The sequence below is a fragment of the Tamandua tetradactyla genome, chromosome 25 (genome assembly GCF_023851605.1).
Source record: "Tamandua tetradactyla isolate mTamTet1 chromosome 25, mTamTet1.pri, whole genome shotgun sequence".
NCBI lineage: Eukaryota > Metazoa > Chordata > Mammalia > Pilosa > Myrmecophagidae > Tamandua > Tamandua tetradactyla.
This window is the reverse complement of record NC_135351.1, coordinates 29,041,070-29,058,936: the sequence shown is the minus strand read 5'-3', so window position 1 is coordinate 29,058,936 and position 17,867 is coordinate 29,041,070. Positions and strand designations below refer to the sequence as shown.

Genomic DNA, 17,867 nt, shown 5'->3' with positions numbered 1-17,867 from the left:
TGATTCATGTTATTACATGGATGAACCTTGAAATCATTATTTTCAATAAAACAAAACAAACAATCCAAAACAAAAATAGATAAAAGATTTGAACATAAACTTCACTGAAGAAGATACCATACATGGCAAATACTCATAGGAAAAGATGTTCAACATCATTAATCATTAGGGACAAGCAAGTCAAAACCATATGGATATACTATTACCACACATTGATTCAAATGGCTAAAATTATAAAGACTGGACGTAGCAAGTGTTGGTGAGAATGTAGAAGAGCTGGAACCCTCCCACACTGCCGGTGAAAATGTAAAATGGTACAACCACCTTTGAAAATAGTTTGGCGTTTCTTAAAAATTTAGCATACACCTTTCATTTTGGTTTTGTTTTGGAAAAATGAAAGCTTATATCTGTGCAAAGACTTGAATATACACATTTATAGGAGCCTTATTTATAATAACCAAAAACTTAGAAACAACCAAAATCTCCATCAACAGGTGAAGGAATGAACAAACCCTGCTAAATGCATACAATGGAATACTACTCAGCTCCAAAGAGGAAAAAACTAATGATACATAGAACAACATGGATGAATCTCAAAGTAATTATGTTGAGTGAAATAAGCTGACAAAAAAAAAGTGCATAATAACTGTCTTAGTTTGTCAGGGTTGCTATGACAAATACCACACAATAGTTTGGCATAAATAAGAGGAATTTACTGTCTCATGGTTTTGGAGGCTAGAAGTTCAAAATCAAGGTTTCAATAGGGCACGCTCTCTGGAAAAGTCTGAACCATTCTGGTTCTGGCCTGTTGCGACCCTTGGGGTTCATTGGGTTCCTTTTCTTCTGCTTTCCTTTTCTTTTCTGGTTTTCTCTGACAGTCTTCTGCTTCTTCTGACTTCTGGCTTTTACTGACCATTGTGCCCAGTTTCCCTTGCTTATGCGCATTTAGCCAAATGGGCTAAAGCCTGCCCTCATTCAGTTTGGCCACATCCAAATAGGATCTTCGAAGATCCTATTAGCAACTGAGTCCACCCCTTAAATGTCTTCAAAGATTCTATTTACAAAGGGGTTGGTTCACACCCACAGGAATGCAGATTAAAAATTGAACATGTCTTTTGTGGGGAGAATGATTCCAATTCCTGACACTGAATGATTATATTACGTAAAACTTCTAGAAAATGAAAACAAGTTATAGCGACAGTCAACAGATTAGTGATGGGTTTGTGGCAGGAGGGAAGGGATCACAAAGGAATAAGAGAAAACTTCTGGAAATGAAAACATATCTATCATCGGGATTGTGATGATGGTTTCACAAGTATGTATACATTTCAAAAATGGAAAAAGTTGTACCCTTTAAATATGCAAAATTAAAATATGCAATTTATTGTGTCAACTATACTTTTGTTAAACTATTTTATTTAAAATGTTTCTTGAATCATATTTCTAAGAATTGGTGGTCTTCTATTGCTTTGGTTTAAGCATTGAGTACCCATTTTCTAGAAAAATGGCTACTCAGAGGGTAGCAAAAGAGGAAGGAGCTCTTCAGCTGTGGAAATTGAAACATTTCTCTGGTACATTCACCTCCCTGTGAAATCTCCTGCTGCAATCTAGGAAAATCTATCTCCTTCAAATACGAGTCCCCTAAAAAAGGAATTCAGTTTGCTGCTATACAAAGACACTAGATGAAAAAAATGAAGACAATTTCAGAAAAGTTTAACCTTGTCCTCACTTACTCTAATTAAGGTTTCTACCTGTGCAGGAAGTTCAAAACATATGCACCTTTGTTCTCATGATCCCAACAATAAATTCAATGTTCAGAATTCCTTTTATCAGCTTTAATACCATAACAAAACTATACAGGGCCCCTAACCTAGGAATTAACAGATGAATCCCCTCCCAAGGAAGACAACAAAGCATGCCACATCAATGCCAGGCAGAGGAAGAGAAATTGCCTTTTCCTTCATTGTCCCTTCTAGTTACTTCCACAGCTCAACCTGAGAACGTCTCTTTATCGTTTGATTATTTTTCCTATCACTGATTTTCAGTCTAGAAGCAATGTGTAGGTGGGAGTGTGACATTTGGTGAATGAGCTTAAATTAATGGAGCTAGAGGCAGAAAAGAGGTAAGAAAAATGATTGCAGGGTATGTAGTACTATGCAGTACTCTACAAGAGACTTTATATGTAGTTTAGCAATATTCACACAAGAAATATTGATTAAATCTCCATGCAGTGACAAGTACTGGGCTACTAGATGGTGCCCTCGACTGTAAGAACTTCACATTAAAGTTGAGGGCACCAATATTAATGTAAATACATGCACAAAATGAGCATTATAAAGGAATAAAGAAGGTCCCATGATAGAGAATGTTGGGCAGAGGGGAGCTATTTACCTGAGGGAAGCAGGAAGAACAGTTTTCCACCATCCCTGAATATAACAGTAAATCTCTAGCATGCAGAGAAGTTAGATGTTCTTCTCTTTCCTTTCAGAACCCCGTGTATAATTGGAGCCCTGAAATCCAGGGAATCATCTTCAGTTCCATCATCTATGGAATGGCCTTAACCCCACTTCCTGTTGGATACTTCTCTGTGATATATTCTGCAAGGAAAATAGTTGGCTCTGCATTTTTCTTCAGCTCGCTCTTCTTCCTCTTCATCCCATTGGCAGCTGACCTTGGAGAAATTGGAGTCATTGTGTGCCGATTAATCCAGGGATTAGCCCAGGTATTAAGATAATGCAGAAGCTGATCAGAGTTCAAATTCCTGGGATGTATCAAAGATCAGTTGGCCCAATCTTTTTCATTTCAGGGTACAGTGATGACAGCTCAGCATGCGGTATGGGTTAAATGGGCTCCCCCCTTGGAACGAGGCCGACTTATCTCTATAAGTGCATCAGGTAAGGATTTAGGGCCGAGAACGGTTGAATTTCATTTTTATTTCATTATATCATGTTCGTAGCACCATAGCGCACACATATTTTGAACTGCCAAAGGCTTTGGAAATCATTTCTTCCAGCATTCTTGCTTTAAACATGAAGGAACTGTCTAGAATGGAGACGATGCTTTATCTCAAGCAACAGAGAAAAAGAGAAAGAAAAGCAAATATTGTATTCTTCTCTTCTGATCATTATTAGTCCATATAGATATATTTTGCAGATTTTTCATTGCTACAGTGAAGCTAGATTATCTCTACCTTCACATATTCGGATTACGTAAGGATGTTCTCTGTGCTTTCCTAGGGATTCTGTTGGGTCCCTTCATTGTCCTGCTTTTGACTGGATTTATCTGTCAGTCCCTGGGCTGGCCAATGGTCTACTATATTTTTGGTGAGTCACTTTCTACAAAATCCTAGTTGTTATTTAGAATTAAAGCAGCGAAAATAAAAACCTAATATAATGTAAAAATTCATACGATGTTAGCAATATTAAAAAGTGTGAACCCTATTGAGAGGAGAAGAAAAAAGTAACATTTATTAAATCATTGTTATAAGCCAGGCATCATGCTAGGAACTATACATGTGTTATTGCGCCCTCCCAGCACTGGATTTCATCTTTCTGGCCATTCCTTCGCAGCCTTATCCACTTTTCCTTTTGCAGATTTATCCTCTTCTTCATTAACTCTTGTCTTCAAAGTTCTACCTCAGGCTCCTTCTCCTCTAGGGCTCTATTCCCTACCTCGACAATATCATCCATGCTTAAGGGTCAATTGTCACTTATTAAGGTGTTCCTGAGCAAGTAGCTTGGCTTTTCTGAGCCTCAGTTCTCTCTCTTGGGTAATCAGCTACTGCTAACATAATACAAATTTCCTTGAGGGTTAAGTAAAATAACATCTAGAAATGTACACACTGCGCATGCCTTTGTTAGGTGCACACTTCTTAATATTCACATGTTGCCTTAAGATTTGGTTCTGAGATCACGGGGTGAGATGAAAATAGTACATTCTGAAGATTTCCTGTGAAAGTTCCTTAAAGCATATCGTAGAAACCTAAAATCTTATAATAGACTGCAACTTTCCATTTAATGTTACAAGATTACAATTCTAAGGCCATAAATATGTCCTAACTAAGGCATCCAGAGAAAGATACTATTTCAGTTTGCTAAAGCTACTGGAATGCAGTATACAGGAATGAAATGGCTTTTAAAAAGGGAATTTATTAAGTTGCAAGTTTACAGTTCTAAGACCATGAAAATGTCCAAATTAAGGCACCAACAAGAGGTTACCTTCACTCAAGAAGAGCTGATGCGGCGGGCCGCGGTGGCTCAGCGGGCAAGAGTGCTTGCCTGCTGTGCCGGAGGACCCCGGTTCGATTCCCGGCCCCAGCCCATGTAAAAAAACAAACAAACAAACAAAATATAATAAAAACAAGAAAATGTTTAAAAATGTTTCCCTTTCTTCCTCCCTTCCTTCCTTCTCTGTCTTTCCTTCCTTTCCTCCCTCTCTCTTTAAAAAAAAAAAAAAAAAAAAAAAAAAAGAAGAGCTGATGCCATCTAGAACACCGCTGTCAGCTGGAAAGACACCTGACTGGCATCTGCTGGGGTCTTTGGCATCCAGATACCTCTGTCAGTTGGGAAGGCACATGACGATGTCTGCTAGCTTCTTCACTGGCTTCCCCAGGGGTGTTTTCTTTCGTCTCCAAAGGTCCCTGGCTGTGTTGCCTCTAAAGCTTTTTCTAAAATCTTTCCCTTTAAAGGACTCTAGTAAGCAACCCCACCTTGAATAGGTAAAGACACATCTCCATGGACACAATAAAAAAGATCCCACCCAATAATATTAAATGAGAATTAAAGAACATGGCTTTTCTGGGGTACATGACAGTTTCAAACTGGCACAGATACCTTGGCTCAAGGAAGGGTGATCCGGGAAGGCACATGACTGGCATCTGCTGGTCCTTGTTCCCAGTTTCATTGCTTCTAGCTTCTGATGCCAGTGGTTTCTTCTCTAAGCATCGGTGGACCTTCACTTGGTTCCTCCAGGACACGACTCTGGGTTGTATCTTGCTTAGCATCTCATGGGAAGGCATATGGCGATGTCTGCTGTGCTCTGCCAACACTCCACACATTTCCAAACATCTGTGTCTCTGTCAGATCTGAAGCAACTGTTCTCCAAGTATCTGCATCTGCATTTCCAAATGTCTGTGTCTGCATCTGCATCTGAGGTTTCTTAAAAATGCTTCCCCTTTTAAAGAACTCTAGTAAACTAATCAAGACCCATCTTGAACGGGTGGTGTCACAAATCCATCTAATCAAAGGTCACACCCACAATTGGGCATGTCACATCTCCATGGAGATAATCTAATTGAAAGTTTCTGCCCCACAAGATTAGATTAGGATTAAAACATGGCTTTTATGGGTATATAATAGTTTCAAATTGTCACAGGGAGGGAAGCTCAGTTGTTATGAATGGAGGGATAGAGAGGCTAGGAAATGGAAGGATGGAGAGGCGAAGTGCTCACCACTATTTCTGTAAAATTTATTCTTTAGGAAGGGACAGTGGCGGATGCAGGGAGGATCGGCAAAAATGTGAACTTTGTGACAAAAAGAAAGAGGAAGTTGAGGCCTTCAGACTCGTATATTTCAAAATGTCACTTTGGGAAAGAGTCCCACCACAGGCAGAAACAATTCGAATTCTAAATTGTTTGTTTTTACAGGTGCTAGTGGCTGTGCCCTAACTCTACTCTGGTTCATTCTGGTTTATGATGACCCAAAGGACCACCCGTATATGAGTGTCAGTGAGAAGGAATACATCATGTCCTCCGTTGTCCAGCAGGTAAAACACAGATCCTCTGCCTCAGCCTCCCCACATCCTGCTCCAAGCAGGTTCCAGCTTATTCTACTGTGCTAATTATTAATGGGTTCCTTTCCAGTTCAGCTCAAGTAGACAGTCTTTGCCCATCAAGGCTATGCTAAAGTCTCGTCCACTCTGGGTCATTTCCTTCAGTAGTTTTGCCTTTTCCTGGACAAATACTATCGTGACACTATACATGCCGACGTTTGTCAACTCCATGCTTCATGTTAATATAACAGAGGTGAGTAAACCCTCTGTTCTCACTTTAACTTTCTGAAGGAGTCTGTGCTCATTTCTGTCTTTGGTACCCTAGTCTCAGCAGCACTATTTAGCTGATGGTCTTTACTTGGAGACTCACCAGCATTTCCAGTACTTATGTCAGCATTGTCCAGAATAAAAGGTGCAGATCTGCACACCGTGTCTGGCACTCCTGAAGCATTGCACACCCACCCATGCTCCCCCAGATTCACTACTTCCCATTCGATGTATAATTGCACTTGCATATTACCTACGGTTCAACACCACAGTTCCTTGCAGGGACTGGAGTCCTTCCCCGAAAGTCACCTGGCTGAGCCTGCCACCTTGCCCACCTCTTAGCAACCCTCTCCCCTGCGTTAAGGACATGGTCCTGGGGGATGAACTCTAGAAGGAATGTCATCTCATAATCACAACCCCAGAGCTTGTTTACCTTGGAGAATCCCTGATACATGGAACCTTTTGTTGCTTAGTGTCAGGATTATCAGAGAAGATACCTTCAGAAATGATGTCTGGCTTGCCACTTTGGGACATTCTGTAACGAACGTCTAGTAATCCAGCAGCATAACTGAGGTCACATGAACCCTCTCCGACTTAGTTTTCTCTTCCGTGAAACCGCTGAGTCTTGGCCAGGATTAACAGATGCTGGCCCAGCAGAAGCACTGTAAACGTTTATGATTGTTATGACAGTTGTTACCTCTATCGTATTTCCTAGGGCCAGCACATTCTCTTCCCAACATCCTCTCCTCCCTACTGCCCAGTGCTCTCAGGTCCATGAGGCCGAAAAGAGGAGATTAGATTTTGACAACCGTAACTAAGTTCAAAACTATTTTTCTCTTTCTTTTTGATAGTGTGGTCCTAGTGTAATTCCAGGTTGTATGTTGATGGAGAGTTTACATTTTAAAAATTGCGTTTCAGTGCAGGGACTGCCTTTTTGTATCAGAACTGCTTTTCCTGTCATGCTCATACTCCGACGTTTCCTCTCCAGAATGGGTTGCTGTCTGCCCTCCCCCACCTGTTTGCCTGGATCTGTGGTATCCTAACAGGTTACATGACTGACTTCCTCCAGTCCAGGAATATCCTCCGCGTCATCACCATTCGGAAGCTCTTCACCACGCTAAGTAAGGACCAGCCAGACTTTCAAGCCTGGGGGGATGTTTCACCCACATCCTAAGGCTCTGCCTGACTGTGTTGTCTGTGTCACTTCCCAGGCCTCCTCCTTCCCTCCTTCTTCAGTGTGTGCCTACTTTACTTGAGCTCCACCTTCCTCAGCTCTGCCATTTTCCTGATACTTATTAGAGCGACAGGAGGCTTTGCCACTGGTGGAATCAATCTGAATGCCCTGGATATTGCTCCCAGGTAGGGTTTTAAAAAGTCCCTTTCTTTCTGGCAGCCAAGCTCACAAGAGTAACTGAAGATTTCAGCCACTTTGGAGTGTAGAGCCAGCAGGTCAAAAGTTCAACAGAAGCATCTATACAAGTCAGATATGCAACATAAGAAATAATTATGCATTTACTAACACATATAGGGGCATGCACCTTTCATATGTTTATGAACAAATATAGTTCAGTGATTAAGAGCACAGATTCTGGAGTCAGACTTTGGGGTTTCAGTGTCACCACAGTCAATTGCCTCAATCAAAGTACTTACCTTCCTTGGACCTGTCACCGCACTTGTAAAATAAGAACAAGAAGTGAATACTCTTCTCAGGGAGCTATTCAGAAAATTAAATAATACACATCAGGAACACAGGCTAGTGCCTGCCACATAGCAACCCCTGTGTAAGTGTTAGCTGCTCCATTACTATTTCTATTGTATGCATCATCTTGCATTTTTAATCCTCATGTCAACCCATGAATGTTAGTAATATTTACTTTACACATAAGGGAACTGAGGTTCAGATACCTGTCAGCCCAAGATCTCATCACAGGTTTGGGATTGTACTTGGGATTTGAATCCAGATTTGTTAAATTCAAAAACTTTTCTTCTTTTCACGATGTTATGCCTTGTTTAAAGAGGTAATAAGTGTGACTGATGGAAGCGGCGCTGCCATTTGCACAAATCTGGGGGAGACTGAATGCATTTGACTCCATGGGGCTAACTCTCCCTGGCAAACAGAGATCCCAGTATGTACAGGGATCTCAGAACCTACTGAGCCATAGTCCCTTCTTAAAACAAGTCATTTAAGAATATATACACAAATAGATAAAAGAAATTATAAATAGCCACCATTTATTGGGTACCTTTTATGTGCCTGGCATGTCCTAGTTTGGATGAGATAATATTGTCCACATAGTGTGGGTGAGAAAACAACGGACCGGGAAAATTAATTTAAGTAAAATCACATGGGTAGTAATAAGGAGAGTGAGTGTTCCTGTGTAGGTATGCCTGCCTCCAGAGCTGACTACTGATAGTTACTTCCTCACTAGTATCATGTACCAACAACACCTAGTAGGTAGGATGTGAAATACCCAGCAGTGGTATGGCTAACCTCTCACTTGGTCTGAGCTCCATCACTCTAATGAGAGCAAGTCCTACATTAGCCTGGCAATTTCACAGTGTCAGAGCCAGTAAATATACCAATACACAATTTGGAAGAATTCTCAGTCTCTGGAGCTAGTTCATCCTCAGTCTTTATGGTGTTATGTGTTATGTCTAAACCATATCAATTTCTATTACTCAAATTATTTTTTTTCTTAATGAAATGGAGACAAAATTTACTTAAGAAAGAATATTCCTTATCAGATGCATCTCTTGTGTATTAAAGGGAACTGTGACCTTACCCCTTAGAGGACAAATTTCCAAATTGCCCTCTTAAGAGTGGGGCAAAGGGATTGCATCTGCTTGGGCAGAACAAAGATGGTAAGGAAGAAGTGCTGGAAGGAATAAGAGGAATCATGCAGATGTCATTTTCTCAGACTTTTAGGGGGGTGGGAATAAAATTGAGTGAGATAGAGAAGGCCTAGGTATTTAGTGACCACCATTTCATTGGGGGTATCAAGAGTGGAAAAGCATAGGGTGTTCTTAGGATGCTCTGTGATGCATTAAGACATCTCTGTCACCTCCTTGACATTCTTCAAAGGAGACTCCCTATCTTTAACTACAACACTAGAAAGAAAGGAGAGAGAAAATGGTACCTAAACAACATTTTAAGAGAGAATGACCCTAAGTATTCTGAAAACAAATGAAAAACAGTAAACCACACATACCACAAAGCTCTGTGAATCTCAAGCATGATAAAATGTAAAATTTTAAAAACATAGAGTAAGAATGTTGAAAATCAAAGACAAAATGTAAAATTTCGAAATTAAGCAACTAAAGTTTAAAAAGACATGTTGTATTCAGATAGGCAGAATGGCTTAAATGGAAAAGATAGGAAATGCCAAGTACTGACAAGGTGAAACAAATGGGATTCTCATCGTACTGGTGAGAATGTAAACTGGAACAAGTGTTTTGGAAAACTGTTTGCCAGTACTACTAAACTTGAGGAAAACAATTTTTCAGAATGGTGCCAAGATATCTTGTCATTTACACAACACACACACAAATCATCATCATTATCATCATCAAATTAAACTCCTACCTTATATCATTCTTAAAAATCATACTAGTTGGACTAAAGACCCAAGTGTACAAGTGTGAAAGGTAAAAATTAAAGCCTTCAGAAATTAATACAGGAGATACCTCTTCTTAAACAAAACTTCTAAAGACTGATAAATGAAAATAAATTATATTTGAGACTTTTAAAAATTATAATTTTCACCATTAAGAGATGGGGAGTCATCAGGAGATGATATCAGGAGAAAATATTTGCAGCATGTACAATCAACAAAAGATCTGTATGCAGAACATATTAGAACTCCTTGAATGAATTTTTAAAACATAGGTGATGCAATAGAAAAGTGGGCAAAGTACTTGAAATAACACTTATGAGGAAAGTTAAACAACCACAAAATATGTGAAAGTATCTCAAATCCACTAGTAATCAAAGATATACAAACTGCACAAGTCAGATTGATACGAGTTTAAAAGTCTGTCAAAACTAGGTGTCATGTAGATGAAAAAGAACTCTCACGTTGCTGATGGGAATATAATTGGTATAATTAACTTCGAGTAACAGTCTGATACTTTCTAATAAGGTTGAAGATATGCGTGATGGGGTGGGCCACAGTGGCTTAGCAGGTAGAGTTCTCTCCTGCCATTCCGGAGACCCGGGTTTGATTCCTGGTGCCTGCCCATACAAAAAAAAAAAGATATTCATGATGTATGAACCATGAATTCCACTATTAAACATAAAGCCTTGAGAAACTCTTCTACATGTATACCAAGATGCACGTACAAGACTGTTCTTAGCAGCATTATTTGTGATCATCAAAATCTATTATGAAATAAAAATGACGACAGGCTCAACAAATATAGAAAGCATAAACTGTAGTATATTCAAGCAATAATGTAAAAGAATGCATCAGAATTACCCAATTCATAGTGAACGAATTTCACGCATATAATGTTAAAAGAAAGAAGCCAAGACAAAAAAAGAATGTACAATAAAATTTCACTGATATAAACCACAAATAGGCAAATACAACTCAAGTACTTAGGAAACAATCACATACAGTAAAAGTATAAAGAAAAGCAAGATCAATGAGACAAAATCAGGTAGTTTCCCCCCTAAAGCAGTATTTCCAGCTTCTCTTTTAAAAGTCAGTCCTGGCATGGTCCATGGCATTTCCACTAGGCGACCATCAGTGAGCGCTGTGCTCTTAATGCATCACTCAAAAAGAAGAGAGAGAGAGAGAGAGAGAGAGAGAGAGAGAGAGAGAGAGAGAGAGAGAGAGAGAGAGAGAGAGAGATAGGACATATTATTCGTGGATCTGAATAATATGTAAGGTCTTCTCTAGTCTTCTTTCCTCCTACCATCATTTGAATACCATTTTCACGTCCCTTTTGTGTCTTTGAAATATTCAAATTTCCAATCGCTTCCCAAGTAATTTATATTTTTCTATTCTCATTTAAATAATTTCAGATTTCGACTTTATTGCCATACATTTGCATGTATTTTTTGTCAGTGCTATTATTATTTATCTTGAAAGCTCTTCTGAATTTTTTCTTGGTACACTCCCTTTTTTACTCCAGACTCTTGTCATTTGTGAGTTCTTCTTGATAAGACTGGCCTGAAATGTGTGTATTCTTCCTATTTTTCAAAATAGTCTCAGTTTCATCAATTCCAGTTTCCCCTAATTTCTGTTACGTGTGCTTCATTCATTTTTACGATATTAAAATTGCTTTCCCCCTCCCACCCCAGTTTCTGGAATTGAATGCCCAATTCATTTACTCTCAGTTTTTCTTCTCTAATAAGTGAATTTATACATATGCAATTTTCTTTAAATACTTTGGCAGTTTGTTAGCTAGAGCACAAAGCTAAACTGCAGTAACAAACAATAGGTTATATCTCTCCCAGTTAGAAGTGAATGGCCCTGAGCTGGCAGAGGGAAAGAGGCAAAGAGGGAGGAGAAAGTCCCACCTAAAATTCAGGGATGTACTGCTAAAATGAAGATGACAACAATGGGTACTGGGACAATTAATGGATTCTGCCACTATCTGCACATCTGACTGCTCACTAACGATGACTGTCCTTTTTCATATACTTGGAACACACTGTCCTGATCTCCAAAAAGAGGCACCTCGACATCCTACCCAGTGGCTGCATATAGCCCAATCTCCAGGGATTCTAGGTCCAGGTGTGACTCCTCTCCAGCCAGGGACCCATAAACCAATAAATAAGCTATATATCCATCCCATATTCAAACTGTAAGATGGAGTAGGGGTATTCCCAGGGAAATAAAAACAAAACAAAATATAGAGCAGAAGAGAATAGCAACAACAAAAATAAAAGAAAAGAAAAATCCTCTCTACCGTAAGAGAAGAAATAGAAATGCAGAGCCTTTAATGGTGAAATCTGCTGGGCAGAAAAGCCCAAGATTTCCTGTCTTGAAGCAAACTAATTCCTTGATGAAACCCTGGCTTTGCTCTCGAAGAGTTTGACCCTTTCTTTGCCCATTATTCTCTGTGGGAATCTGAAGTGGGGTTGGACAGTTATCCTCGGGGACTTCACTGCTTTTGCAGCTCATTTCCAACTGAGGTTGGTTTGGGCAGATAAGAATTGACAAGTAACAGTTTGTTTGGAAACTAGGCTTCAGGTTGTCTTCCTGTGGTTATGAGACTGTGCAACTAGACTGGATTGAAAAAGCCCATCAATTTCTCAGGACCCCTAAGCCACCAGTCTCCATTAACAAGACACATGGCCTTATGAATTTCTCAAATGCACATGTAGGTTTCCTAACTCTACGGGGTTTCACGCTAAATATGATCTTGTTTTCTCTGTATCTTCATATTCTTTATTGCTGCTATCAACCTTTGAGACTAAGTGCAACTAGGAAGTTGCTTGTATTTACACATTGTATCTGAAGTTTTAATGGAATTTGAGAAGCAGCAATGGTAAATTCATGAAAGCAACTGTTACCGCTTTTAAGCCTGGTTTGACTAGATTGGCTTTTCCTGCAGCATTTGTTTTGGTCAAAACAGACTGAAAACCAAAGTACAGATGAATTAAAGTAGCATTAATGTGGAGCAGCAACAAAAAGTTACTGCTCAAAAGACAAGTTTTGAACAGGCAGTGTGTATGCTGGCTGCTAGGAACAAAGGGAGGGTATGGGAGTGGAGGTGGGAAACAAGGGAGAGTGAGCTACAGGAGTTGCTGGGAGCAGGATGGCCTTGGGCCACATTTCATTAATTTCGCAACCTGGATAATCAGGCGTTCTCTGCAGCAGCGGGGCTAACTAGTGAAGATCAGCAAGTCAGCATGACTCATTTCTTTTCTGCAGGGGCAGAGGTCTTAGAAAGCTCTGTGAAGGATTATTGGCATGTCAGCCTGATTCAGTTCTCTGTTTCTTCTTTGTAATTCCCAAAGAAGTTCAAGCATATCAGGTTGATAAGCAAAGCCATTAACCATTCCATTTTCACACTTTGCATCCTTGTATTGTCATTCTTTTTATGTACAGATATTATGCATTTTTAAGAGGAGTCACATCTGTGACTGCAATGACCGGAGGACTAATTGGTTCCACTCTGACTGGAATCATCATTAATCAGGTAAGGGGAGTTATTTTTCAAATATTAATTGTACAGAGAAAGAAAGCATATATTGGAGGATATATCTGCAGAAGGTGAGTTATGAGGTTTTTAAATGCATTTTTTTATTGGAGAAGTAAATTTGCAGAAAAATCATGAAGAAAACAGACTTCCCATACCCCCCCACACACACACACACAGTTTTCCCTATTATTAACACTATACATTGGTGTGGTATCTTTGTTACAATTGATGAAACCATATCATTATAATTATACTATTAACTGTATCTCATAGGGTACATTAGAGTTCATTGTTTGTATTACAGTCTTGTGGTTTTCAAAATTTTAATCCAGTAACATATATACAATTTAAATGTCCCTGTTTTAACCATATTGAAATATATAATTCAGTGGTGCTTGAAAGTCCCGGGCTGAGCAGAGGTCAGAGACGTGAAACAGAGACAGAGACGTGACACCAGCAGCAGCGGCAGGAAGGTTTATTAGCAGAGGGACAGCATGGGGAGTTGACTCAAGAAATCAACTCCTGCCCACCTTGATTTGGGTAGGAGTTTTAAAGGGAGTTGCAGGTAGGGTTAGGCGGGTTTTTCACATGAGGGGTCCTTAGGAGATTGGCTGCTTTCCATTGTTGAAATACTGCCCTAGTTCTGCAAGTTTGTAACTGCCAGAAGGCAGATATCCAACAAGGGAGTTTATCCCAATAACGTAGCTGCTGGAAGGTTGAATAAGGGAGTTTTATCACAGGGAGGTAGCCACTGGAGGGAGAGAAATGTTAGTTTGGAAAGTTCCTAGAGGAGTGCTCAAAGTCCGTCCTTGCTTGTTCCTCTGGCTCAGCTCTCACAGTACTAAGTATATCAAAAGTGTGTGTTAACTATCAACATCATCCATTACCAACATTATTCCATTACCTCAAATAGAAACATTGTACTAATTAAGTATTAACTCCCCATTCTTTACTACCCCCCACCCCCAGCCTCTGGAAAACTGTATGTTAGTTTTCAACTCTATGAACTTGCTTATTCTAAATATTTCATTCCAGTGAGATCATACAACACTTGCCTTCTTGGGTCTGGCTTATTTCACTCCACATGATGTCATCTAGGTTCATCCATGTTGTCATATGTATCAGAACATCATTTTTTAAGGCTGAGTAATTTCCATTAAATGTATATTCACATTGTATATTCTGTTCATTCATTGACATATTGATGGACACTTGGGTTGCTTCTGTTTTTTCACAATTGTGAAGTAATACCATTATGAACATTGGTGTGCAATTATATGTCCGAGGCCCTGCTTTCAATTCTTTTGTACATCCCACCTAGAGTGGGATTGCCGAGTCATATGGTAATTCTATACTTAACTTGCTGAGGAATCACCAAATTGTTTTCCACAGCAGCGGCACCATTTTATATTCCTACAAAAATTAACCAGTGTTTCTATTTCTCCACATCCTAATCAGAACTTGTTATTTTCCAATCTCTAATAGTAGCCATTTTTGTGGGCATGAAGTAGTATCTCATCATGGTTTTGATTTACATTTCCATAATGGCTAATAATGTGGGGCATCTTATTTATTTATTTATTTATTTATTTCAACTTTTTTATTGTATAGTATAATATGTATACAAGGCAAAGAAAGACAAAAGCAATAGTTTTCAAAGCACCCTTCAACAAGTAGTTACAGGATAGATCCCAGAGTTTGTTATGGGCTACCATACCATCATCTCAGATTTTTCCTTCTAGCTGTTCTAGAATATAGGAGGCTAGAAGGCTTAAATATTTTTTATCACCTTTTCTTTCTTTTTTGTGAAAAATAATATATGTACAAAAAAGCAATAAATTTCAAAGCACAGCACCACAATTAGTTGTAGAACATATTTCAGAGTTTGACATAGGTTATAATTCCACAATTTTAGGTCTTTACTTCTAGCTGCTCTAAGATATTGGAGACTAAAAGAGATAATTTAATGATTCAGCATTCATATTCATTTGTTAAATCCTGTCTTCTCTGTATGACTCCACCATCACCTTTGATCTTTCTGTCCCTCTCTTTAGGAGTGTGTGAGGCATCTTTTTCACATGCGTATTGTCCATTTGCGTTTCCTGTTTGAAGAAATATCTGTTCAAGCTTTTTGCCCATTTTTAAACTAGATTGTTCGTCTTTTCAATTGTTCAATTGTAGGATTTCTTTATATGTTCTGAAAATTAAAGTCTTACTGTATATATGGTTTCCAATTTTTTTCTCCAATTCTGTAAGTTGTCTTTTTACTTTCATGATGATGTGCTTTGATGCACAAAGTATTTTAATTCTGATGAAGTCCCATTTATCTATTGTTTCTTTTGTTGCTCATGCTTTTGGTGTAAAGTCTAAGACCATTACCTAACACAAGGTCCTGAAGATGCTTCCCTACTTTCTTCTAGGATTATTACAGTTTGGGGTCTTTTATTTAGGTCTTTGATCCATTTTGAGTTAGTTTTTGTATGTAGTGTGAAGTGGGTATCCACCTTCATTCTTTTGCGTATGGATATCCATCTTTTCCAAAACCATTTGTTAAATAGATTACTCTTTTCTCGTCGAGGGATCTTGGTACCCTTGTCAAAGTCAATTGATCAGGTGGTGCAATGGTAGCTTAGCAGCAGAGTTTTCACCTGCCATGCTGGAAACCCGGGTTTGATTACCCAAGACTGCCCATGCCAAAAAAAAAAAAAAAAAATCAATTGGTCAGAGATGTGAAGGTTGTTTTCTGAATTTTATTTCAATTCCATTGGTCTAAAGGTCTGTCCTTGTGCCAGTACCACACTGTTTTGATTACTGTACCTTTGTAACATATTTTTAAATTGTGAAGTGTTAGTCCTCCAACTTCATTCTTTCTCAAGATCATTTTGGCTATTTAGGGATCCTTACCCTTCCATATAAATTTGATTGTAGGATTTTCCAGTCATGCAAAGAAGGTTGTTGGAATTTTGATGGGGATTGTATTGAATCTGTAAATCCCTTTGGGTAAGATTGACATCTTAACAGTATTTAGTTTTCCAATCCCTGAGCTCATAATGGCCTTCTATTTATTTAGGTCTTCTCTGATTTCTTTTAGCAATGTTTTCAGTGTGTAAATTTTTTGTTTCCTTGGGTAAATTTATTCCTAGACATTTTATTCTTTTAGTTGCTATTGTAAGTGGAATTTTTTTCTTGGTTTCCTCTTCAGATTGTTCAGCAGTAGTATATAAAACTACTCATTTTTACATGTTGATCTTGTACCCATTTTGTAGTATTGTTCAAGTCTTTGATTTCCTTATTGATCTTTTGCCTACATATTTTATCCATTATTGAAAGTGGTGTTTTGAGGACTCCAACTACAATGTAGAATCATCTCTTTCTCCCTTTGAATCTGTCAATATTTGCTTCATATATTTTGGGGCTTTGCAATTAAGTGCATATATGTTTATAATTGTTATGTCTTCTTGTTGAATTGGTCTATTTATCAGTATGTAATGATTTTCTTTGTACCTCATGACAGTTTTTTACTTAAAGCCTATTTTATGCAATATTAGTATAACTACCTCAGCTCTCTTTTGGTTACTATTTGTATGGAGTTCTTTTTTTCATCCTTTCACTTGCAACCTACTCAATGCTTTGAATTTAAAGTGAGCCTCTTGTAAGCAGTAGATAGTTGGATCATGCTTCTTTTAATCAATTCTGCCAATCTCACTTTTTACTGGAGAGTTTAATTCATTTAATTACATTTTTTAGGCAAAGTACCCGTTTACAGGAAAATCATGTACAAAATACAGAGTTCTCATACAACTGCTATTATTAAGACCTACCTTAGTGTGCTATATTTGCTACAATTCATGAAAGAACATTTTATAATTGTACAAAAAACTATGTTACATCATTTATAGTAGGTACTATAAGGCAGGACTTTCTTCTGCCATTTTGTGTGCCATTGAATCCTTTCTTATTTCCTTGTGTCTATTTTTCAGATTTTTTTGTGTGGTTACCATGGAGCTTAAATTTAACATCCTAAATCCATAGCAATTATGTTGAACAATACCAACTTAACTTCATAGCATAGACATAAACTTCATTCTCCTACTTTTTTTTTTTTTTTTGGCATGGCAAGCACCAGGAATCGAACCCGGGTCTCTGCACATGGCAGGAGAGAACTTTGCCTGCTGAGCCACTGTGATCTGCCCTCCTACATTTTTTGTACTAGCTACAAATTATATCTTTATATACTGTATTCCAAAGCCATAGATTTATCATAGCTTTTAATGCATCTGCACTTTAGAACCTGTAAAAAATAAAAAGTAGAGTTAAATTCCCAAAATAATACTGGCATTTATAATTACCTACATGGGTACCTTTACCAGAGACCTTTATAACTTTATGCCATCTGATTCACTGTCTAGTGTCCTTACCTTTAAGTCTGAAAAACTCCCTTTAGCACTACTTATAGGGCAGGTCTAGTGGTGATGAAGTACCTCAGCTTTTGCTTATCTGGGAATGTCTTAATCTTTCCTTCATTTTTGAAAGACATTGTCACCAGATACAGAATTCTTGATTGGCAATTGTTTTCTTTCAGCACTTAAAATATTTCATTCTACTGCCTTCCTGCCTTCTTGGTTTTGATGGGAATTTGGCACTTAATCATATTAGGGGCTCTCCTGTGCATAATG

General features: G+C 38.4%; 1 protein-coding gene across 2 annotated transcripts in view; it reads left to right on the top strand.

Moving 5' to 3' along the window:
- SLC17A1 (solute carrier family 17 member 1) overlaps positions 1–17,867 on the top strand; it is a 42,395-nt gene that overhangs the window by 13,183 nt on the left and 11,345 nt on the right. For both annotated transcript variants that reach the window (XM_077143531.1, XM_077143530.1), the window contains exons 4-11: positions 2,489–2,722; positions 2,807–2,894; positions 3,237–3,323; positions 5,645–5,763; positions 5,861–6,022; positions 7,025–7,157; positions 7,248–7,395; positions 13,098–13,188. In XM_077143531.1, coding sequence (XP_076999646.1) covers positions 2,489–2,722; positions 2,807–2,894; positions 3,237–3,323; positions 5,645–5,763; positions 5,861–6,022; positions 7,025–7,157; positions 7,248–7,395; positions 13,098–13,188 — 1,062 coding nt within the window. The remainder of the gene's footprint in view (positions 1–2,488; positions 2,723–2,806; positions 2,895–3,236; positions 3,324–5,644; positions 5,764–5,860; positions 6,023–7,024; positions 7,158–7,247; positions 7,396–13,097; positions 13,189–17,867) is intronic.